Genomic DNA, 24,209 nt, shown 5'->3' on the forward strand with positions numbered 1-24,209 from the left:
CTTCAGAAAAATATCTTGGAACAACAGCAGCAGCAGAAACAGCAGCAGCAGCGGCCATTCCTGTTACATTACAAAAGAAATCTGTAACCTGTGCCAGCTACAGAAAAATGCAACATCTCTTGATCACTAGGGGAACTGGGGAAGGGAACTTAAATCCATGTGGGCTCTGCCGTCTTCTGTTTCTCTTCAGACCTCCAGGTGTGTGGTCCCCAGCACGGACCATGCCATCCATCTGGGACTGGCACAGCTGCATCAACATCTCAGCCGTGGGGAAGAAGAGCTGGGTGTCACTTGAACAAGGGCAGGCTGTATGGGCCTGTCTGACTGGCAGTGCCCACGGAAACACAGGCCTTTTGACACGGTGCCTGTGACATGCTAGAAGATGAGCTGGCAGTTTCTGTATGCTGGGATGTCTATGGATCCTAAACACCCAGGCCCCTTCTTTCCCCAGGTGTCACTACCCATGTTCCTCTGAGGTCTGCATCAACTAAACTCATGGTTCAATCCAAATATTCTACTAGATGTGAAAACAGAAGTTATAACTAAAATGGGGCTCAATCTGCCTAGATTTCACCCCTGGCATAAGACAGCTCAGCAGGAATTTTTTCTGAAATCATGTGCTTGGCTATGGAGCCGAGATGACAGTTTAACTAGTAGATAGAACAATTACACAATTTTTAAAATGTAGTTTCTTGTCTTAAAATTAGCAGTATCAAAATTATTCTATCACTAAAAGCCATCCTGCAGCAGATCATTTTGCTTGACTTCTTCATCAGCTAAGCAAAACCTCCAACTGTGAAAAAATACATATTCAGCAGAGTACTGATTTTCTCCTGCAATCTCCTCGCCATTTATTCCTTCTTTTCTTCTCTGTCATCAATCTTTTAAGCCTGCCACTGTGCATTCACATTTTTCTGTCTGCACGTGTCAGCTCAACGCTCTTCCTCAGAGCCCTCTTTCTCAGCCAAATCCCGCAAAGCAGACTTTAACCACTCATTACCCGAACAGGGTATTCCACACACAACTTTGCACAAGCCAGGCTCTCTGGGCGCTTCCCAGCCACTCTGCTGGAATCCCCCCTTCCCTGCAATAACCCACGGCTAAGGACAAAAGAGCAAGTAAAAGGAAATTGACTTACTGCTATGGCTTGGAGCCTTTCCTTGTGCAACTCTGCTTCCGCCATCCTGGAGAGAAGGACACAGGAGGAGAGAGAGGGAAACCGGTGGGTGGGAGGGAGAAACGAAAAGGCAAACAAAACCAAAACGGAGCGCACACTGCAGTCACCGGGGGGAAACTGGAGTAATTGCAAAGAAAGCCGAGCTCCTGTCTAGCCGTCAGCCACTTTTAGAGGCACTGCAGGCTGGCTCACGGTACGATCATTTTAGTCACTGGACCAGTGCCTGCCTGGCTGCCTGTCTCTCAGCTGTATTGCTAACTGCATTTCAGGGCTGCTTCTGTGTGCTGGTGCTGTCACACAAACCATGTAGGCACTCTCCAAGCAGCTGAGCAGTGGGATAGCTCGCATGGCTATAATTTTTTGCGTTGACGTCTCAGCTCATTTGCTCCTCCTATGGGGTGCTGGGTCACGACAGGAGCTCGACATCAGCAGCGTGCACAGCAATACAAACCTGCCTGACTGCAGCAGAGGAGGCAGACAGCTGTGCCACAGCGTGTCCTTAGCGAGCAGCCCAGCGCGGCGCAGCGCGCAGGGAAGGACGGCGGCACATGGCGCAGGGAGGGAGGTGCGGCAGGCGGGCGGGCGGGCAGGTGGCTCCAGCCCCAGCTGAACCAGCGTGGGATAAGGGGAAGGACAGGCTGCTGAGGGGGAGAGAGAGCTCGAACCCTGGGGCAGCTGCACAGACACTGGTGAGCGCCGTGGTAACGCGGCACCCTGCAAAAGGCTGCTGCTGCAGGGCAGCCCTGAACACAAGCGACGAGGAGCAGCTGGATGGGGAGGGAGAAGAAAGGTGTCCGCACATCCTGCATGCACTGCATGTACTGACATCAGACATCGAAAGTGATAAAGCTGTGTGTACAAACAGTCTCACTGAAGAATCCAGTGTTATAAACGGAGGAGAAGGAGGCAGGTGAGGAAGTGAGGCACACCTGAGCCAGTATCACAAGGGTACCCATGATTTCAAGCTTGGATTTGGTTTTGCATGCAAACTCCTCACACTTTTATTTTTACTTGTATGATCATCTGTCTGCTTCCTTTTTTCCAAGACATCAATGAAGCTGCCCCACTCCCTCGCAGTCCTGTCCCACGGGTGAAGCTGTGGGTGTCCTGTCCCACTGGGCTGACCCAGTGGAGGGGTGTCACTGAGCCAGAGCGGCCACCAGGCCAGGTAGAGGGTGGGGGCTGACCATGGCATTGTGGGAGTGTCCTGCCACGAGCATTATATGCTGCAAAATGCACTTCTGCATGTCTCCTGCCATGCAGAAGTGCATTTTGCAGCATATAATTTTGATGTGATAATCTCTTGCTGCTAAATTGGGAAAACTCCACCACCTTGAAGGAAAACAATATGGAAGTCACCCTGTTTCCTGTGTGCCTGCTCTTTCAAAGCCACCTAGTCTGGCATTTTAGTTTTCCACATCCTAGTTTCCTCACTCAGACATCTTCCACCTTCATCCCAGTTCCAGGCCATGCTACTTGCTGCAGGCTGTTTTTCAAGGCAGCTGCTTTGTCAGGTGTTTTCACCTCCTGGTCCTATTTTCCTTACTGGTGCACAGTCTCCTAGTCTCATGACAGCATGTCAAAGTGACTTCTTACTTGGCTTTACCTCCGTGAAAGAGGTCCTTTTGTCATCTGAAAACTCACAAAGCATTATATAATTCTAGTAGTCACTGTGGCCAAAAAACAAAGTTTTATTGCCATATCCCAAGTGGGCAGTATGAGTAACTGGGCGATGGGGGGATCAGAGCTAGGGAAAATGCAAAACTATTGCAGCTACTGGAATAATCTCCCGGTCTTTCAGCTTTAAGTAATTTATTGAATAGCAGCTGCCCTCTAGCCTGTTTAGTCTCCTTTTCTTGCTGTTGTTCTTCAAAATATCTCCTTTTTATTTTCCATTACCATGTAAAGGTCCAGGCATTGCTACTTGTATTACTACAGCTGGCTTTGAAATATCCCATCACACAGGATCCAGACATCTCTACTCCCACATGTGCTCTGAGAACATATATGGACAACTGCTACTAAGGCTTGATAGCTATGCAATTAAATCCCTTCAATACCCTTCTCATGTTTTGCTGTTAAGCCTCGCCCAGGGGAAGAATTCTACTACAGGCTATATACAGCAAAGGCAAGAGTTATGCCCCAGTGCTTACTGGAGCTGGAATGGGCAGCCTATTCATGCTCCAACCTGTAGTCACATTACACTTTGCCAAAGTTGTGTGCAATATGCATCACTTTAAGCCATCCCCCCTTTCCTTCTACACGGCATCCACTCAGGTAGAGATTTAAGCATATATTTAAGTGCATTCCAGACAGTTGTATATAAAAATGGATGTGAATATTTCAATTATGGTGCAGAGCTGGACTCTGTATCCCCCTGCCCATCACCCACCCTGTATATCCTCTCTCCTATTTAACTGCAATGCTTGTTGCCAGTCGAGATAAGCAGGGTGCTTCCCTAGTCTGTGCTGCAGCATTCCTGGTTCCAATGAAACATGCTGCAAGACTGTGCACCCCTCCAGCTCAGTTTGCCACAGACACATGGATCAGCTCTGTTGACTCTTTGTGACTGCAGAGGAATGATAGAGGTTGCATCTGCAACTGCATCAGAGCAGTTTCTTGCTCTTGTCTTACAGTGAGGAAAGGCTGGAAGTCATGCAATAGTAATAGCCACTAGTTTCTCTACATCTAGTTCTACATTTCTCTGCATATAGCTGTCTCTCATATAGCTTGAAGCCTGTGATGCAATAAGGTCGAAATCCTCCACCAAGGCATTTCACAGAGCACACCCAGGTGAAATTACCTCTGTGAGGTGACTTACTACACCATGAGGGAGTCTGCAGGAGGCAGCCTCTGTAAGACAGCGAAAGTATTTTAAATGGAACAAAACAAACATATTTCAAACATATTTTTCATCGATGTTTGTTAAGATCTTATTTCCAGAATGTTTTGCTAGGTTGGTAAGGGATTTGAATTTAAAAATAAAGAAATTTTGTTAAATTCTAAAGATTTTTTCCCCTTACTTTTAGGGGAGGAGACCAGGGTGATATTTCCAAATTTTGAAGAGACTAGTAAAACAAGAGAGAATGGAGCGTGTAGAGAGGAGCAAGGAGATTCTGGAAGAGTAGATAAGAGCAGACTTAGTATACTTTGTTCAGTAGCTAAGAATGGAAAGAAAAAAAAATTCCTTTTATTTCTTCAAGTGTCAGTTTAGAAGCTGTTCTTTCCACAGCAATTTTTAAAAGAGCAAGAACTGTTAAATCCTAATAACATGTGAATTGCATTCCATTTCCATGCAAAACAGATTTTTATTTCCATTTCTCTGGAAAAGAGTGTAGGAAACAATCTGCAGACACTGTGCAGTGCTGGAGAAGATCCTGAAAGCATTCTGAGCTATGAGTAGCCTGAACTTTAAATGAGACAGCTTGGTTATGTGGTGAAAATCAGGTTACTGTCCTTGCCATGCAGCTGAACAGGATTAGGGAAGGTTCTAGTTTAAATCACCTGTGTTTGGTTTTGGTCAAGCCAACCAGGTTGTTTTTTTGCCGTTGCTCTGCATACTATAAGAACTCTTCTGCATGATGCCAGGAATCTTGTCCTTAGGAAGCCTCTGGCTTCCCATCCTCCTGACTGTTGGTAGACTGATTTAGTCTGAGAAACCAGAGTTTGTCCTGAAGACTGCATGAGGAAGGGACATGCATACACATAATGGGCAGGATTAGCACCTCAGCCATTGCAAATGATATATTTTTGAGGTGACAAGTTACTGGTTGGATCCTGGCAGTGGCTGTTAGGAAAACACAGAGCAAGGAGGGAAAATGGGCTTCATATTTGCATTTCAGATTGTTTAAGAAAAGATACTTCTGGCTCTTAAATCTACCACATGCCAACATGTTGCATTGTGCTGCACTAACACTACTCTGGTATCCTCAATATTGTCAAGCCTCCATGCCTACAGCATGTTTGAACCATATTATTTTCTTCTAAGTCAAAATTCTAATGTTTGATTAATCTTTTTTTACTTGTCTTACCAGAGTCTGGCTATATTAAAATAGTTCAGGAATGAATAGGTTACCTAAACATTTGGATACCTGAGCTCATCACTCATGCTTGCTTTTTTGGACTTCTTCAAACACTGTGCCACACCCTACATACCCTTCAAAATTTCTGGCAGTGTCACCATCCAAAACTTCCAGGAGAGCTATTCCATCTGTAGTTATAATTGCAGCTCTCTGCCTTGCCACACAAAAGCCCCTTCCTATCCTTCTCTCACCTGTACCCAGACAGCTGGCTGGAGGTATGGAGCACCTACAACAGCAGGGGTTGTGCTTGTGCCTCTTGGAACTCACAGTTCTGAGCTGCAGAGACCTCATCCTAGCGAGACATCACTCCAGGACAGTTGTCCTCATCCTACCTGGACACATTAGCTCAGTAACCAGTGACTGTATGATGGGGACTGTTGTCTAAGCCTTTCACACTCACTCAGTGTGGTTGATGGTGAGAGGTGCCCAATATGTTGTCACTTGTAACTTGCAGTGGTGAAAGGGAGAAGTTGAACATCCAAATACGTGTCCTCACCCTTCCATGGAGTAGCAGATGCTACCACCAGTACACTTTCCTCATTCCTATTCCTCTGTGCATGGATTTTCATGACCACAGCCCCCAGGGAGTGTGAACTGGTGAGAAAAACAGTCTGTGCACGAAGACAAGCAAAGACTTGGAAATCTTCCATCCATCCCTCACAGCACTTTGCACCTGGAAAATGGAGATGGTGAAACTATAAGTTATATGTCTGAAGTTGAGCAAAAGAGCAGTGGCAGAGTTCAACCTATACCTCTGAGTCCAGTTTTCTAAGAATGATCACAAGATCACTCTTTCTTTATAGAAAAGAATATTTTTTTATCAAACTTGCAGTAACTGAACTTACTTCTTCTTCCCCTTTCCCTTTTTTTTCTGTTTGGTACTTGCTATCAAGATATGGAGTTGAAATGCATGCAGCAGGACATAGCATTGTCTAAGAAATAACAACCTAGAGTAAAAGGCTTTGTTTTAAACCTCCCCAAAACAGCAGGCTTATGTATAGGAAAGCCATGAATTATTAATAAATACAATCTTTGAAGTTTTTCAATTTTTTTTCTGGAGCTGCGGGAAGGTTGTGCTGAGAAGTCCTCTGACTAGAGGGTCCCCATGTAGTCATGACAGCTTCATGGCACCTCCTCTCAACAGACCACCAGATATTCGGAGTGGTAGGGGCTCTCAAGAGATTCCACAGACCAGAAATCTAGCCAAATGATGTTTGTTGTCCCTAAACAGTGGCTTGTTTCAGCTAGAATGAGGGATTAGAAGCAATTGTTTTCCTGAGACCTGCTGTTCTGCCATCCCCACTACCATGCTAAAATAGTCTCCTGTTAGCCTGAGGTTTATTCAACACCTTGCAGTAACTTGGCAGCTACTAATGTCATTGGCAGTAATTTAAGAAGTGAGCCACAGAGCATTCCCTGCCAAAGCTTTCAGATGAGCAGCTCTGAAGATGCTGTTTGCTGTGACTTCCCTTGAAGTAGGGCAGAAGAAGAAATTATGTATGAACTTATCTTTTCTCCCTCATTTTGTTGCCAGGTAGCTGGGTTATTTGAAGATTCCCAGGTGGAGGAAGCGGTCTGTCTCCTCTTGGGATTTCACTGCTGGCTGCTAGCACTGTAGCTTGCTTAACCAGTTGTAGCACCTGGGAAACTACTGTCAGCCTGACCTCAGCAAGGCAAGGTTATGGAGAAGATCATCTTGAGTTTGATCAAATGGCACCTAGAGGATAGCCTGGGGATCAGACCCAGCCAGCATGGGAATGGGAGGAGCAGATCCTGCCTGACTAACCTGATCTCCTTTCATGACCAAGTGGATGCAGAAAAGGCTGTGGATGTTGGTACCTGGACTTCAGCAAGGTCTTTGGCACTGTCTCCCACAACACACTCCTGGAAAAGCTGCAGCCTATGGACAGGCTTGGACAGAAGCACTCTGTGCTGGTTAGGAATGGGCTGAATGGCCAGGCCCAGAGAGTGGTGAAAGCTGCTGCATCCAGATGGGGCTCAGACATCAGTGGTGTCCCTCAGGGGTCTGTGTTGAGGCCAGTCCTGTTCAATATCTTCATTGATGACATGGATGAGGGTATTGAGTCCTTCATTAGTAAATTTGCAGATGACACTATGCTGGGTGCATGTGTCCATCTGTTGGAAGGTAGGAGGGCTCTGCAGAGAGACCTGGAACAGTTGGATGGATGGGCAGAGTCCAAGAAGATGAAGTTTAACAAGTCCAAGTGCTGAGTCCTGCATTTTGGCCACAGTAACCCCCTGAAGTGTTGCAGGCTGGGGATGGTGTGGCTGGACAGTGCCCAGGCACAAAGGGACCTGGGGGTACTGACAGACAGCTGACTGAACATGAGCCAGCAGTGTGCCCAGGTGACCAAGAAGGCAAATGGCCTCTGGCCTGTATCAGGAATGGTGTGGCCAGCAGGAGCAGGGAGGTTATTCTTCCCCTCTACTCAGCACACTGGTGAGGCCATATCTTGAGTGCTGTGCCCAGTTCTGGCCCCTCAGTTTAGGAAGGATGTTGAGACCCTTGAGTGTGTCCAGAGGAGAGAACAAGGCTGGTGAGGGGCTTGGAACACAAACCCTGTGAGGAAGGGCTGAGGGAGCTGGGGGTGTTTAGCCTGGAGAAAAGGAGACTCAGGGGTGACCTTATCACTCTACAACTTCCTGAAAGGAGGGTTCAGCTTCTTCTCCCAGGTAATCAGTGACAGGATGAGAGGACACAGCATCTTAAGCTGTGCTGGAGGAGGTTTAGGGTGGACACTAGCAATAAGTTCTTCACAGAAAGCGTGGCTGAGCACTGGAATGGACTGTCTAGGGGGGAGAAAGAGCCACTTACCTGAAGGTGTTAAAGAAAAAGCTGGACATGGCACACACTGACATGGTCTGGGTGACAGGGTGGTATCAGGTAAACTGAGGTAATAGGCTGGACGTGATGATCTCAAACATATTTTCCAAACTAGTTGCTTCTGTGATTCTGTCACTGGCCCAGCTCCTGGGGAGCAGAGTGAGATTGAATGACCTGCTGAGGAGAAATGTAAGACAACTTTTCCCAAATTCCTTTAGTCTCTGAAATTACTCAAAAAGAAAATCCTAAGTTGTCCTTGCACTTTCTATTCTCAATGCTTCCCTTTACATTCAAATCCACTTGAGGGAGAGAGAAATTATGAGAACAAGTAATACTGCCAGCATTACTGTGCAAGGCAGAGACATATCTCTGAATAGGACAAGTCCCTTCACTAAAAAGGAAATTTTTGTTGAATTTCAATTCTATCAGCAAAATTATGCCACTGAAATAGGTCACCATCCCTTAGTTGTGCATCTCTCTGTAGCTGTTAATGAGCTGAGAATTGTGTGTACCTAGGACTTGTGTTATCCACCTATTTGAAACATTTTGTGGCTTGAGTTTCATTGTTCCTGACAACTGTAATGCTGATACAGAGGAGGCTCTTGCCACTCCAGTCCCTTAAAACTGGCTTGGTTATTCGTTATGCCAAGAAAAAGTGTACATTTTTTCACTTCAGATTTTAAAACTAAATCTTGGTTCCTTGTGGGTTCTGGCATTTCTCTCTCTTTTCAAACAACTCAGACTGCATCAGGAAAAAAGTTTTTAGTGGTTTTTATTTCTGTTCTTGTGCCTTCTGATCATTCTCCACATATAGTACATTGCTGAAATGATATTCCCTTAAAAAATGCTAGAATGTTTACTGCTGAGTTTTGGATTAGTACACTGGATTTTGCTTCAGAAGTGAGATTGCAAAGAAAATAAATAAATTTTCTACAGCCCAAAAGACAAAAGTTGTAGAAAGGTGAATATAAATGAGTGTTGCAGAATGTAACTGGGGCCAGGATCTGTATATCTGTCTTTTACTACTGCTGTGATCACACTGTAGTCTTTGGGGCTTTTCCCCCCCCACATGTAACCAGAGGATGACTTAATACCTACTTTTTAAACATCCTTTTGTTACCAGATCCTTTAGATCCTTTGTCTCCTATCCTTAAGCTCCCAAAAGAAGGGTGTGGTATTGGAACTGGATCTCTAATGCAAAAAAAAAAAAAAAAAATTGAGGAATCATTCCAGTCTACAAGGGCAGCTTTTGTTAATGACAAACTTTTAGCTAAGGTTAAAAAGCTTGGAAAATTATGACATTATTACCTTCCTCCTCACTGGAGGGGCTGCCCAGAGGTTCTCTACAGCTTGTCTGCATCAAGGCTGTCATTTAACAATGGGCATTTAAACCAGCCCACCTCAATTTCAGCTCCTTATAGGAACATATGAACATAGAATTTTGATTTTATATCTGTGATAGAGAGGAGTTAAATACATCAATTAAAATGAGGGGCCTTAACAGTACTTTGAAAGAGTGATTCAGATCGGAGTCAAGTCTATTTATCACAGTCCATCTTCCTGAAATCCTCCTGAGACCTACCATCTAGCCTTTGAGCCTGCTAGTCAGTGGTGCCAGCCCTAGAAAAAAAACCTAAAACCAAATCAACCAAAGAAAACCAAATGAAATTATGTATTTTTAGACAGTATGCCATTTCTAGTCCTCTGACCCCGCAAAAACTGGAAATCTTTCACACAGAAATAATCTCCTGGTCTTTCGACCTCAGCTTCAGAGAATGGCAGTCACAGAGAGACAAAAATAACTGGCTAATTTCTGGAAATGTGCTGAAAGTTCAATGTGAATTTTGGATCACTCTACACCACCTTCAAATTAGTACATCTGACTTCTTTTGCTGTCGAGGGAATTCATTTAACTTTTCATAGCCCGAGGCAGCCAAGTGCCAAAACTTTGCCTTGAACACAGGTATGTATTTATTAGTTGAAGGTCCTGCACTGCATATGTGAAAATGGTTTCTTCCAAGGATCATTAAGGCTGTTCCTTTTCTACAGTGCTACAATCACAGGCACACAAGCACACTGTCATGTCCCTTTCCCGGGAAATGTATCCCCTCTGGTTCCTTGCTCAGGGTCATGGCAAGAAGGTATTATTCCCTCTAGTGCTTTTCCAAGACTTGTACTACAGACAGCAGATGCTGAAAAAATCTTAATCATAATTCTGAGGAATATGCAAGTTCCACTGACTTCCTATTTGTGTCACTCTAATGGCATTATTTTATGCTTTAATGCTGTAAGGTACAAACTGGAGAAGTGCTCTATGTTGTGTTGCACACCACATACAAGCCTCACTCAAGATGATATTACCATTTATCTAGTATCTCTGGTGTGCATCTAATTAGTAAATCATCTTTATATTTTGCACCTCTAATGTACAAAGCCCTGATTTGGTAAGCAACCTTCAGAAAAGATAGTATTCATTAAACCTAGTAGTCAGAAGTTCATAGCATGAAATTTAATGCTGGTTTACAAAGCAGTCTTAATGATTCACATTGTGTTCCACTGATTTTAGTGAAAAAATTATTCTTAAACCTCTAGACTGCTTTGAAATTTCATGTCAATATGCCTACATTTTAAGCTTCTGCATATACTCCAATTTTGAAACCTGGAAGAGAACACAAGACATTATTGTTTCAAAACTAGGCAGTCACCCACCCTTTTAAATGAAGATATTTGGGAAGATGTTGCATATTTTAACTTTGAAAAGTTCCAGTTATGTATTAATTTAGTACTCAAGCAGGCTCTTCTTCTTTCTCCAGCTTTTTCTGGTTTATGCCTCCTGTACCAGGGAATAACATGTGGAGCAAGGCTGCAAGTATCCTCAACTTCGTGATAAATTCAAACCTCTCCCAAAAGGTCTGAAATGTTCTCATGTAGTTAGATTAGTTGCTGCTAGGTGTGTCACGAATGAAAATAAAAACTCTCCCTAAGAGGCTGGAACAGGTTTACAAAGGGCACATACTGTGAGAGAGCTCATTGTAGCTCTGTGCTCTATGTATTTGTCCATCATGCATTAAAATAATAGTAACCATGTAGCAGTGCCATCTGCACAAATGGAGAAGAAAGCAGCATGTTAGTTGTTAATTTAACAATGGAAGTTTTCTTGAATTATTCTTTTGCTGAACTAGAACTTTGTAGATTTCTCCTAGGAGGTTTGAATCAACTAGTGAGGTGAAAAAATTCCTCAGTTGAGGCTTGCTTCTGCCACAGACTGCCCTTCACATCACAAAAGTCTGAGACTCCTTCTTAAAGATAGTGGAGAAACTTTGCTTTCCTTATAAAGTTGTAAAGAGACAAACAGATACAATTAATGAAAACAAATACATCTCTTCTTCATGATGTTTCCCAACATGATTGTCTACTCTTTGCTCACAGAAAAGAAAAATCATCTCTCTTTTTCTAAATTTTTCCTTGATTTCTTTAGATGACGAATTTATTTGGTCTTCTAACTTTATAACATTATAGCATTTGCAATTTGGACACCCAACAAAAGTATAGAGAGGGTGGCTGAATGATATCTTTCCAGACCAATTAATTTTATCTACATTTTACACTATTCCTGCAGTGAAAAAATGTACTTTAAAAAAAGATAAGTATATTTTTAAACAAATATATTTTAAAGACTGATAAAATACTTCCAGATGAGAGTTGTAAAAAGATGGAGGTGTTTCTTAATTCTAGTGCCCAGATGGTCACTGGCACTTTCCAGAAAACAAGGACCAGATGGAAAAATGGACCTGTAAAGTAATATTTTGAGCTTTCACATTTCAAATCTGGCTAGGAATTTCATCATTTCTTTTCTAAACCCCCTCCTTTCCCCCCTCTCCCCCAATAAGTCTGTGAGTAAGACTTCTTGCAAACAAACTCTAACCTAAACAAGTTAAATGAATTTATTTAGTGGAGTAGATCAACAAGCAGACATATTGTAGATGTCATTACTGGTCAAGCCCTGGCAACTTTCAAATCATCCTTCTATAAAAGTGTTTCTTTGCCTGTCTTCTTGTCTTCTCATCTTCTTGTTCTTCTAATGTAAACTCTGCAGTACTGGGACTGCTTGCTGTGTGCTGCTGAGGAAGGATGATTAGTTAAAGGATGATTAATTAAATTTCAGAATACATAAAAATATTAAAGATTATAAAGTCGTTCTTATTAGTATCTTCAAAATAATAAATCTTTTTCTGGGAGTTCACAGTCACATCTTGATAAGCAGCTCTGGATTTGATTTCCCTTTCAAAACTGGTTTTAAACTGCACTGTATTTATTATCAGCCTAAGACTCTAGTCCTCTGCTGACTGATTGATAGTTAGTTCTGACTCTTAGCAGTACTGTGGCAAGGAGTTCCACAAATCAGCTCCAAAAAATGCTTCTTTTTAATAGCCATTTTTTCTTGTTTTCACTACACTTGTTATGCAGATATCAGAGTTTTGATTTAGTATTCTAGACTGCCTGTCTCATCTTCACAAGGAAAGTATACCAGCTGTGAAATTTTGTAGTGAGAATCATTCCTGCAATTGATCTGAGCAGTTTTTCCAAAGAGCACAGAAAACCCACTGCTGCAGATACAAAGGGTAGCTTACAGTCTTTTGGAAGGAGGCAGCGAGGAAAAAAATGCAAACCAAAAGGAACTTTCTTGATACTTTGAAGAGAAACAAAGAGTGCACTGAGAAAAATTAGTTAATAATGGAAAAAATTCAGGAGAAAGAGAGGTTACTTTTAGATTGGGTATCTTGTTTGCATTTTCCAATTAAAATGAGAAACACTAATATTTTAGTCAGTTATTTTTTGTGTTAAAAGTCCCACAGTAAGTATTAGTTTTGTCGTGTATGCCTTGAGTGAACTGCAATTTCAGGTGCTATGATGCCGGAGAGTCAAATGCAGCATTGCTGCAACTAAGAAATTGGAAAAACCTTTCCGCAGTGCCCACATTACACAGGACTGTAAGTAAAAGTTGGCCCAAAAATGCTTAAAAGGTTTTTTTTTTAATATTTTATTTAAATTTTTTTTTTGTTTGTGGGGTTTTTTGTTTGTTTATTTGTTTTAAGTCAGCTTAAACTATTACAAGTTAGTTTCTTTTGGAGATTAGCAGCTTAAATTTTTATAAGAATGTCCCTGTCTGCATATGGAGCTCAACATACAACATAGGCAGTTCTTTTGTCTGTTTCTGAAAATGAAATCTATTTCTGCCCTAACTCTGGGCAACTTAACATCCATGGATATTGTGATTATTGCAGTTTTAATGTTTATTTAAGTCGAGATATTTTGTCTCTGGATAAAGTACAGTATGATGACAAATACTAACTACTGATGTCTCAGTATTTTTGCCCTCAAAGCAGGTTACAGTTTATTTCAGAGCCTTCGAACACATCACTTTAAAATGTAGCCCCACTGAAGTCATATAACACTATCTCTGTGGGTCCTCTTTTGAATTATTTCCCCTGGATTTACTCAGCTACCAAATCTATGTAGTAGAAGTTCCTACCACTCATAGGTTTTTGAAATATGGAAGGCTTTCTTGGGTGTGGAGAGAGCTTAAGGAGTGGGTTTTGCCTGCAGGAGAGGGGATAGCCTTCTGGGAGGGGGCTGAGGTGCAGGAAGTCCAAGGTCTGCTCCTGTCTGTTTTTGTCCCTGTATTGCCCCCACATTGGGCTGTTTTTCCCCGCAACTCCAAACACTTGCAAAGGCCAATGAGGTTCCTGACAATGTGCAGCCTGGCCAAGCACAATGGGAATGCTGATGGGAACTACAGGAGAGGCTGAAAATACTCCTGAATTTCCACAAGTCTCTGTTTCCCATGGCCTATAACTCAACCAGAGGATATTTTAAGACGAAGTAAAGCATGTTTGGCTTTCAGTGGTTAGCATTCCCCATTTCAGTACTTTAGCCTTATCTGCTGATGTTTCAGGGCTGCTAAAATAAGACACAGATGCACCGAGAATAGAAAAAGCAAAATGTTTCTGCTGCTCTGATAGAGATTGCTGCTACTGTTGCAGTTGCAGAGTGGGAATGAACTGAGAGCAAGTTTTAACTCAGGGCTCTCAGCTTCACCAGCAGAACATGTTATAAATGAGCACAAAGGGCCATACTCAAAGCCAATTTGAAAAATTTATTGAGTACAGACGGCAAAGGCAAATTGCAGCGCTGGGTGGCAGGGAGACTCCGCTCCACAAAACTGCCACACCTGATCGAGTCGCAAGTCCCCCTTTTAAGTTCTTCCCTTCTTGCTGATTCATCTTTCTGGCTCGTTCTGCTTGCTCCTTTGGTTGCTTGTTTTCCTAAAAAAAAAATTACAGAGACGTTTGGTTATTGTGCTAGCCTAAGTAATCAGTAATCACATACCCACAGACCAGCCCGCATACCCGGGCTTCAAGATTACTTATCTTAAGCCTGCATGTCCGGGTTTCAAGATAACCTATCTTACAATGAACAAAAAGGTCACCATTCCCTCACAATCCCCCCTTTTTCTATTTACCTATTTTTGTTCGTTGTATCTCTGGAGCTCTTTTCTGCTAAGTTCTAAGCAATCCTCAGTTTCGACACCATCTAGAGGCTCATATTTCGCCCGTATCAGCATAAGGTGGGCAGCTTCTAATCTCCCCTTTACAATATTAATTAATTTGTTAAAAATACAGGGACCGAATGTCAATCCGATTACCAGTAAAACTATAGGTCCTGCTATAGTAGATAAAAGGGTGGTTAGCCAAGGGGAATGATTGAACCATGATTCATACCAACTTTGTTGAGCCTCTCGTTCCCTTTTTCGTTGCTCTAGTTGTTTTTGGAGCTCAGCCATAGTGTCTATGACTATGCCGGTATGATCTGCATACGTGCAGCACTCTTCCCGTAAGGCTACACATAATCCCCCTTGTTGTAAGAACAGCAGGTCCAACCCTCTACGATTTTGCAACACTACTTCTGATAAAGACCTTACTGATTTTACCAAGCCATCAATAGCCTTTTCAATTCTACTTAGGTCTTCATCCACTGACATTCTCAGATCCCTCATCCCTTGCTGCTGGTTTACTAGGGACGCTACTCTGGTACTGATCCCGACGCCCCCAACACTCAGCAACACTGCCACTGTGAGTGCTGTAAATGGTTCTCTTTTCATTAAGTGATATTCAGGGGTCACCTGATGTTCAAACACATAATCCTTTGGGTGATACGATATTCGGGGGATGATGAGAACCTGTATGCAATATTCCGATGTTTCATTAAAGTTTTTAGTATCTAGGCATGGGGTGATTCCTAGATTATTACAAATCCCTTTTGTGTTGGCTGCGGGAATAAGCCACTGAGCGGGTCTCCGTGAGTCGGAAATGGACATCTTAACCTGACAGAGATGGTCTTTCTCTGCGGGTATATTCCCTACACATCTCCCCTTTCCCCTTACCTGGGCCAGTGATAACCCAGAGGTATTTTCTTTCCCCTTTTTCCATAAGCACTCTCTAGGTTTTGTTCCATTGACTCGTTTAGATTTCGCAGATGACCCCAGAGCCTCGTAAAAGGGTGGTCTTATCATGTAACATAACCAGCATTCCTTTGTTAAATTAGGGTGAGAATTATTTAAAACCTCAAATGTGGCCTGCATTACTTTCCATAAGGCACCATATTCTTGGGTGGCCTGAAGTTCATGTGATTGATTGAATAAACTAGTCCTGTTTCCTGACCCGTTAGTTTCCAGGGTTACATTGTTATTTAATTTTGTGCCAATCTCTTCTTCTTCATGGATAACTGGGTTTGGCCCTACGGGTTCCGGGTCGTGTGGGACTGGCTCCTTCTTTATAAGGAAGTGCCCCCCTCGATCTTTCCTGGGTTCCCATAACCTGGCTCCCCAAAGTTTTCCAATTATCCACACTGGGTCCTGAAGCTTATCCCGGTTGACGGTTATTTTCATTCCTGCACAGTTGCCAATGTTCGCCACTCCTGTATCAGAGCCTATCCTAGAGGGAGTGCAGCCCTCTGGTATCCACCCTAAAGTTATGTATTGATCCTTCCCGCCTCCTGGGGCGAAGCCATGAGCCACCGTCTCACATCCCCAATATCCACAGTAATACTCCCCTGGGTAATTACAATAACTCCTTCCTGGGTTGGATGCAGGACAAAAATAAAATCCTATCTTGTTTAGGCAGGGTTTTGTTGGCATAAGGTCGCAGGGCTGACAACCAAACGAAGGACTTCCCGAGGTTATTACTGTAGAGAGAACATTCTGATCCTCGAACTTTATTAGCGACCATTTGAAGGGTTCGTGACTAGCTGCTGCTGGTCCCATAACAAGTCCCAGAAGTCCCCCCATCACACACAATTTTAGAGTTAGGGGGTGTTCACTGCCAAAGTTAGTTCATTGTTTACCAATTCTTTCCATTTCATCCCTCTTACCACTTCCCTCCCGGCCTTGGGTTCTTGAATGGATAAGTGCCTTATTGGTGATTATATTTGGGAGCCCTTTCTCCCCACTATTTATCCTTCTGCCTCGCCCGCCAACTAGGTTGCTGCTAGTTGCGGGGTAACCCATCTTCGCGGCAGCAAGGATATTCTTCAGGGGTGGAATTTGCTTCTCTCTCCCACTTCCTTCCTTTAGAATGCCAATTCTTTTCTTTCAATGGTGGAATATCACACCTGAGTTTCTTTACCTGTTTCCGGCACTTCACTTTTACAATATCCGTATTGAATGGTCCCAAAGGCTCATTGGGGTGGTAACAATAAAACTCAGGGTTAATACCTTTGGAAAATATTTGCCACCAAGATGGGGATCCCACTTTTAGCTCTCGAGCTGCTACCTTTTGACTTAAAACCAAGGTAGTCAGCTCACGCTGTCCCTCCCAACAAGGCTGGCACACGCTTTTAGGAGCCCTCCCTCTTTGGCAATGAACCCACCACGACTCTCTGCAAATTTTGCAACAAAAGCATACAAATGGGTAGCAATCACAGTCTAACCAGCTGCATGCCACCCTTATATCTTTATGATTTACATTCCCCTCCCCATTATACAATTTCCCTTTATTTGTTAACCTAATGTCTCGATAGTAAGGTTGTTGTGCAAGTTCCTCTAAATATCCGAAATATCCAGGTGACTCTGAGGTTCCAATTAATTCTTTTTGCAATATCCAGTTATCTCCTACCCAAATGTCCCCCAAGTCCATTTATGGAGGCGTTTTCTTTTCCAAAGTCAATTTTAAGTCACCCGTTGTTCTTTTCACCTCCCATTCAGAATTATTAGTGTCCTTAGTGAACTTCGATGGATCCACTGGTCCCTTTATTCGGCTGGCATGAGTCCACCCTTTCTCTGCCGTCCGGATGGCCGTGTCTGTGGTGAGGAGTACTAAATATGGTCCTTCCCACTTCGGGGTTATGGGATTTTTTTTCCAACTCCGGATCAATATCCAGTTCCCGGGCTATACCTGGTGTTAGAGCTACCAGGTACTTATTGATATAAATTTCATAACATTTCAAATGGGGAAAGTCCCACATCCGCTCGGGGTTGGGTTCGGATGTTCAGCAAGGCTAGTGGAATACATTTTCCATCCTCTAGCATCCATTTTCCTGACTTCTCCTTAACCCCCATTTTCCTTAATTTTTCCTTTTCCTCATTAGTAAAAATTATGTTAGTACTTTCCTCATTATGTACTTCTTGGTTTTCTTGCCCCCCTTTTTCTTTTAGGACCATCTCTCTTAAGGCTGCCTACTTAGCTTCTTGGTCCGCTGCATTATTTCCTCTGCTTTTGAAATCTATCCCCTGTTGGTGTCCTTTTAAATGGACCACGGCCACTCTCCTAGGTCCCCTCAAAGCCTGCAATACTTCAACTATTAGCTTCTGGTGCACTAGGTCTTTCCCCTGTGAATTGATCAAGCCCCTTTCTTCCTTTCTTCCCATAATTTTCCAAAGGTATGTACCACCCCAAATCCATATCTGGAGTCAGTATATATTGTCCCTTCTTTTCCCTTGAGGAGTTTTAGGGCTCTTAATATGGCATACAACTCGCATGCAGGTCGGAACCCCCCACAATTGCGTATCCCGATCTCCTTCTTTCTTCAATCACCCTAGAGGATCTATCTACAAATAATCTTTCACCATCTTCTAACTCGTCTTCCTCCAAATAAGGTCTAATCTTTGTTTGCTCTTCAATGGTTGTTACGCAATCGTGGGTTAGGGGTTGATGTTCTGGTTCCCCATATAAAAATGCAGCTGGGTTCTGTAAGGTGGTAGTTTCTAGTGTTAAATTGGGGGCTTCTACTAGAATGCCCTCATGCTTTAAAAGTCTCGCATCAGAGATCCATTTGTCTGCCTTTTGTTGCATCACACTCCGGATATTATGAGGAGACATCACCTTTAGGCTACTATTAAAGGTAATTTTTCTAGCTTCTTCAACCAATAGAGTGCATCTCGCTACAATTTGCAAGCATGTGGGCCACCCCCTACTCACTGGATCTAAAATTTTTGACAAATATGCCACTGGCTTCTTCCTTCCCGCCCAGTCCTGAGTAAGCACCCCAAAAACAATACCTTCTTCTATGTTCACAAATAAAAAGAATGGCCTCCTTAGATCGGGGAGGCTTAGGACTGGGGCATGGACCAGGCTCTCTTTTAACTCCTGGAGTTTGTCTGTGTCTTCTTGGCTCAATTTTAACAACCCTTCTTGTGTTAATTTGTAATACAAAAATCTGGCCTTGCTGCTATCGTTTTCAATCCACTGTCTACAATACCCAGTAAGTCCTAAAATTTGGCGAATTTGTCTTTTATTCTTTGGTATTGGCAATGCCACAATTGCTTGGATCCTTTCGGGATCTATTCTCTTTTCTCCCCTTCTCAAGTAATGTCCCAAATACTTGACTTCCTCCTCCACAAATTGAAGATTGGCTTTGGAAACTTTCAGCCCTTTAAGTCCCAGAAAATTCAATAGCCGGATACTTTCTTCTCTTACGTCCTCCTCCAATTTCCCTGCCAGCAATAGGTCATCCACATATTATATCAGGGTCACCCCCGGCCTAGTTTGATAATCTTGTAAGATCTGTTCCAGTGCCTGTCCAAACAAGTTTGGAGATTCCGTAAACCCCTGGGGTAACACTGTCCATCTAAGCTGTTTTCTTCTTTCTGTATCAGGGTTTTCCCATTCGAAAGCAAAGTAATCCCGGCTTGCTTCATCGAGGGGACAGGCCCAAAAAGCATCCTTTAAGTCCACTGCACTATACCATAAATTATCAGGTCCTAGCTTGCTCAAAAGGGTGTAGGGGTTTGCTACTACAGGAAACCTTGCTATGGTCCATTTGTTTATCTCCCTCAAATCATGTACTAGACGGTACGACCCATCCATCTTTTTGACAGGAAGTATAGGTGTATTGTAGGGAGACATACAAGGCTCCAGCAGCCCCCTATTTAGTAGTCTTTCTATCTCAGGTTTTAGTCCCCTCCTTCCTTCTAAGGAAATGGGGTATTGTTTTATTCTCACGGGGACCTCAGGATTCTTAATTTTTACCGTGAATGGGGCTATTTTCAGTTGTCCAACGCTTCCTGGGTTGTACCACACATCAGGACTTATTCTGTCCTCCTCCTCTTGTCTAAGGGGGCAAAGCCTAATTTGTAATTCCTTTTCCACTACTTCTATTTGAATTCCTAATTCTATGATCATGTCTCTTCCTAATAGGTTATAATCAGATTCTGGTACTAGTAAAAAGTCCCCTATTCCTATCTTTGATTCTGATTCCACCGTCACCCTTTTTATCACCCTTACTTCAAAAGGTTCTCCTTTTGCCCCCACCACAGTGGCGGTTTCTTTAGACAGGGTGCATCCCTTGGGCAAAAATTGAATGGTAGATCTTTCTGCACCCGTGTCCACCAGAAAGGTTATCTCCTGGTCATGGGGACCCACTCTCAGTTTTATCAAGGGCTCTTTTTGTTGTTTCCGGGTCCCCATTAAATAGAGCCCCTGACCCCTCTAATCTGCTTTGAATTTTCTCATCTCTAATTCGAACTCGACATTCCCTCTTGAAATGTCCTCTCTTTCCACAGTAAAAGCACACCTTCTGGTCTTGCCTCTCCCTCGAATCTCTCGGACCCCCAAACTCTCTTATAGGCTCTTTTTGCATCTTTCCCTGATCTTGCCCTCTACTTTCCCGCACCGCTATGGGGGAGGGGCTATCATAGTCTCCTCAGCTCGACCCCCCTTCTTCTTCTCCTTATTCTCACTAGATTTTTCTGTTAGTCTAAAAATAAACACCTCTGGGCGGCCCACCCACACCTTAGCATATTCACGCTCCTCCAGGTGAAAAGGTTTCTTTGTATTTACCCAAATGTTTAGTTTTTGCTTCACCCAGTCCTTGGAAGACCCAAATACTGGCCAAAACACACCCTTTGAGATTTCCTTTCCACCCCCTATCTCTACACAATAGTGTATCATCCTAGCCTTATCCTTCCCCCCTGTGTCCGGAAAATGTTCCCAATTATCTAATAAAAACCCCAAGGGACTGTCCCTTGGTACAGGTGGTAGTTTAATCCCTGCAGGAGGCTTACTCTTCCCCTGTCCCATTCCTCCGGAGTGCCTTCATTCACACAAAAAGTCACTTTTCGCTTCCCCTGTTTCGTGGCCCACGCCCTCGCGGGTCAATGGGAACTGCACTACTAAGGGTCTGCACTCGCTTGGGGAATCTGGCTGTCAGTTCCCCTCTCAGTCACACACCACGTCGCCGCACTCCGGGATCCCGACCCCGCCCGAACGGATCCCCTTTTACTTACGCGTCCCGCGTCTTCGTCCGGACTTTGTGCACAAAATTTAAGGGGTCAACCGGGCCCTTTCCTTCTTTGCTTTTGCCTTCTGGTTTTAGGTTTGTCGGTCGAGGTGGGAGTGGGGGCTCCTGTCCCTAGGGACCACCAAGAGGGTGGGGAGCGCCTTCCCACAGACGGGAAATCCCCCTTACCCAATCTCGATCCGAGTCACGGCACCAAATTGTTATAAATGAGCACAAAGCCAATTTGAAAAATTTATTGAGTACAGATGGCAAAGGCAAATTGCAGCGCTGGGTGCAGGGAGACTCCGCTCCACAAAACTGCCACACCTGATCGAGTCGCAAGTCCCCCTTTTAAGTTCTTCCCTTCTTGCTGATTCATCTTTCCGGCTCGTTCTGCTTGCTCCTTTGGTTGCTTGTTTTCCTAAAAAAAAATTACAAAGACGTTTGGTTATTGTGCTAGCCTAAGTAATCAGTAATCACATACCCACAGACCAGCCCGCATACCTGGGCTTCAAGATTACTTATCTTAAGCCTGCATGTCCGGGTTTCAAGATAACCTATCTTACAATGAACAAAAAGGTCACCATTCCCTCACAGAACAGATGTCTCCTGAGAGCAGCAGATCCCTGCCTTACCACTGGAGAGTGTGTGTACAATGGTACAGCACCAATCTTCTCAGAGCACCACAGCTGTAATCAAAGTCTATGTAAAACTCAAAAGAATCTCGATGTATTCAAAATCATTCAGTCTTTCCAGTAAGGACATGCACAAAGGCAGAGTTAAATTTTTGCACTTCCCACCCTTTACCCTAAGCCCCATTTTTATGCTGCCTGTCAGGACAGGAGCTGGCAGGGCCGTGGGTTAAGGCAGACAGGAAAACGTGGCTCTCTGAGCGGAGAAACTGTTGCTGTGATCTGTTCCCAGCAGCCTGACACTTGGAGGGGCTGTCATGCGCTTGTGCCGGAGTTAAAAGCCTTATAAGGCAAAGCCTGAACAAACTGTTAAGCAGTCTGAAGTGTTCCTCAGTGCTGAAAAATCTCCAGGGAATGCACAACATATCCCTGTCAGAGATTACAGCATATTTTACAGCAAGCTCATAGACTAACAAAGCAGATATTGTATCTTTCAATTTCAGGCTCTGCAGGGTAGTCTCAGCAAGAAAATTTAGATTAGGTCCCCTTCTTGGACTCATTTTACTGCAGTGAGAAAAACTAAGTGTCATGCATTAAATATGTTTTAAGGATTTCATAAAGTTACACATCAAGTCCTCTGCTGGAAATACACTCTCCACAGCAGAATACTTTTTTGGAGGTCTCTCTGAGCTCATGGTTGGACAAACCAATCTATTTGATCAGTGGCAGTAGTAGCATCAATGACAAAATGAGCAGACCTTGCACTGGAAATCTCCACAGTAAACCAGCCCTGCTTCGGGAACCTCCAGCTCACTTATGGACAGTTAGGTGTAAGGAATTCCAACCCCTCCTCCGTTGCCACTGTGGTTCAGGTGGAGGTGAGGCACAGCTGCCTTGCATCCTCTTCACTGACTTGCAGGAAAAGCACCGCATGCTTATGTGCAACAAAGCCATGATCAGTGACACAGACTCCAGGTGGAGGCCTGTCACTAGTGGTGTCCTTTGAGGGCCTGGTACTGTTTAGCTTACCCATCAGTGACTTGGATGAAGGGGCAGAGGCCTCCTCAGCAATTTCACTGACAACACACAGCTGGGAGCAGTGGCTGATATCCCAGAGGAATGTGCTGCCCTTCAGAAGGATCTTAACAGGCTGGAGAGAAGGGCAGAGAGGAACCTTCTGAAATCCAGCAAAGCAAATGCAGGGTCCTGCACGTGGGGAGGAACAACCCCAGGCACCAGCACAGGCTGGGGTGACCTGCTGGAAAGCAGCTCTGTGGAGAAGGAGCTGGGGGTCCTGGTGGACAACAAGCTCCCCATGAGTCAGCAGTGTGCCCTGGTGGCCAAGAAGGCCAGTGACATCCTGGGCTGCATTGAGGAGCAGTGCCAGCAGGTCAAGGAAGGGATCCTGCTCCTCTGCTCAGCCCTGGTGAGGCATCACCTGGAATGCTGTGATCTCTTCTGGGGTCCCAAGTAAAAGAAAGACACAGAGCTCCTGGGGCAAGTCCAGCAGGATAGATGGATAGATAATCTATCTATATCTATATATCTATATCTATATCTATATCTATATCTATATCTATATCTATATCTATATCTATATCTATATCTATATCTATATCTATATATCTATAGAAAGATAATCAGAATTATATGGTGGTTTGGGTTGGAAAGGATCTTAAACATGACCCAATTCCAGCCTTTCTGCCATGGCCAGGGACACTTTCCACTATATTGCAGAATCACAGAACCACAGAATACATTGTGTTGGAAGGGATATTTAAAGGTCATTTAGTCCAACCCCCTGCAAAGATCAGGGACATCTTCAAATAGATCAGGCTGCTCACAACCCTGTTCAGCCTGATCTTTAATGCTTCCAGGGGTGAAGCATCTACCACCTCTCTGGGCAATCTCACTGTAAAAAGTTTTGTCCTTATATCTAATTTAAACCTAACCTCTTCAGGTTTAAAGCCTTGTTTTTTCACTGCACAGCATTGTAAAAAGTTTATCCCCAGCTTTCTTGCAGGTTCATTTCAGCTACTAAAAGGCTACAATATGGTCAAATAAGGTCACCCCAGAGACTTATTTTCTAGTTATTTTAAAAGAACAAGTTTGAGTGAATAAAGGCACTTGAGCATCTGTCTTATGAGGAAAGGCTGAGGGAGATGAGCCTTTTTAGCCTTGAAAAGTCAGACAGATAGTTTAATCAATGTCTATAAGTATCTGGAAGGAGAGTGCTAGGAGGATGGATCCAGGCTCTTCTCTGTGGTGCCAAGCAATAGGACAAAAGCCAGAAATTGAAGCATAGGAAGTTCCACCTGAGCATGAAGAAAAATTTCTTTACTGTGCAGAAGATACTCAAGAAGTGTCTGGATGTAATCTTTTGCTCCAGAATGCTTGACCAGGGAGATTAGACCAGAAGATGCACTGTGATCCCTTCCAACCTGAGCCATTTTGTGATTCTGTGGTACTTTGTTGTGCTCACTCACAAAGCACTCAACTGCACCAGGAACTGGCCCATCTTTCCCCCTCATAACCCAGATCAAATTGCTGCGACTCTGACAGCTGATGCCCACTCACAGGCAGTTTCTTAAATCTCCTCTCTGTTGGTTCAGTTGCTTGCATTTTCTTACTCAAGTCCTTTTACTGTTCAAGCGCTTTGCTTGTTATTTTCTGATACTTTAAAATAAATCCTTTCAAAT

The 24,209-nt window shown here is 43.7% G+C and overlaps 1 protein-coding gene across 6 annotated transcripts in view; it reads right to left on the reverse strand.

The window, feature by feature from the left end:
• The window catches only part of PALM2AKAP2 (PALM2 and AKAP2 fusion), a 267,129-nt gene extending 265,464 nt beyond the window's left edge, over window positions 1-1,665 (reverse strand). For 3 of the 6 annotated variants that reach the window (XM_079331629.1, XM_079331630.1, XM_079331628.1), the window contains exon 1: window positions 1,139-1,539. In XM_079331629.1, coding sequence (XP_079187755.1) covers window positions 1,139-1,183 — 45 coding nt within the window. In that variant the 5' untranslated portion in view covers window positions 1,184-1,539. Of the gene's footprint in view, window positions 1-1,138 lie in introns of all 6 variants that reach the window. The other 3 variants (XM_079331631.1, XM_079331632.1, XM_079331635.1) reach the window with 3 other exon arrangements.
• Window positions 1,666-24,209: the final 22,544 nt, after the last annotated feature.

The sequence above is a fragment of the Erithacus rubecula genome, assembly GCF_903797595.1.
Source record: "Erithacus rubecula genome assembly, contig: SUPER_Z_unloc_6, whole genome shotgun sequence".
In the NCBI taxonomy this organism is placed as follows: domain Eukaryota; kingdom Metazoa; phylum Chordata; class Aves; order Passeriformes; family Muscicapidae; genus Erithacus; species Erithacus rubecula.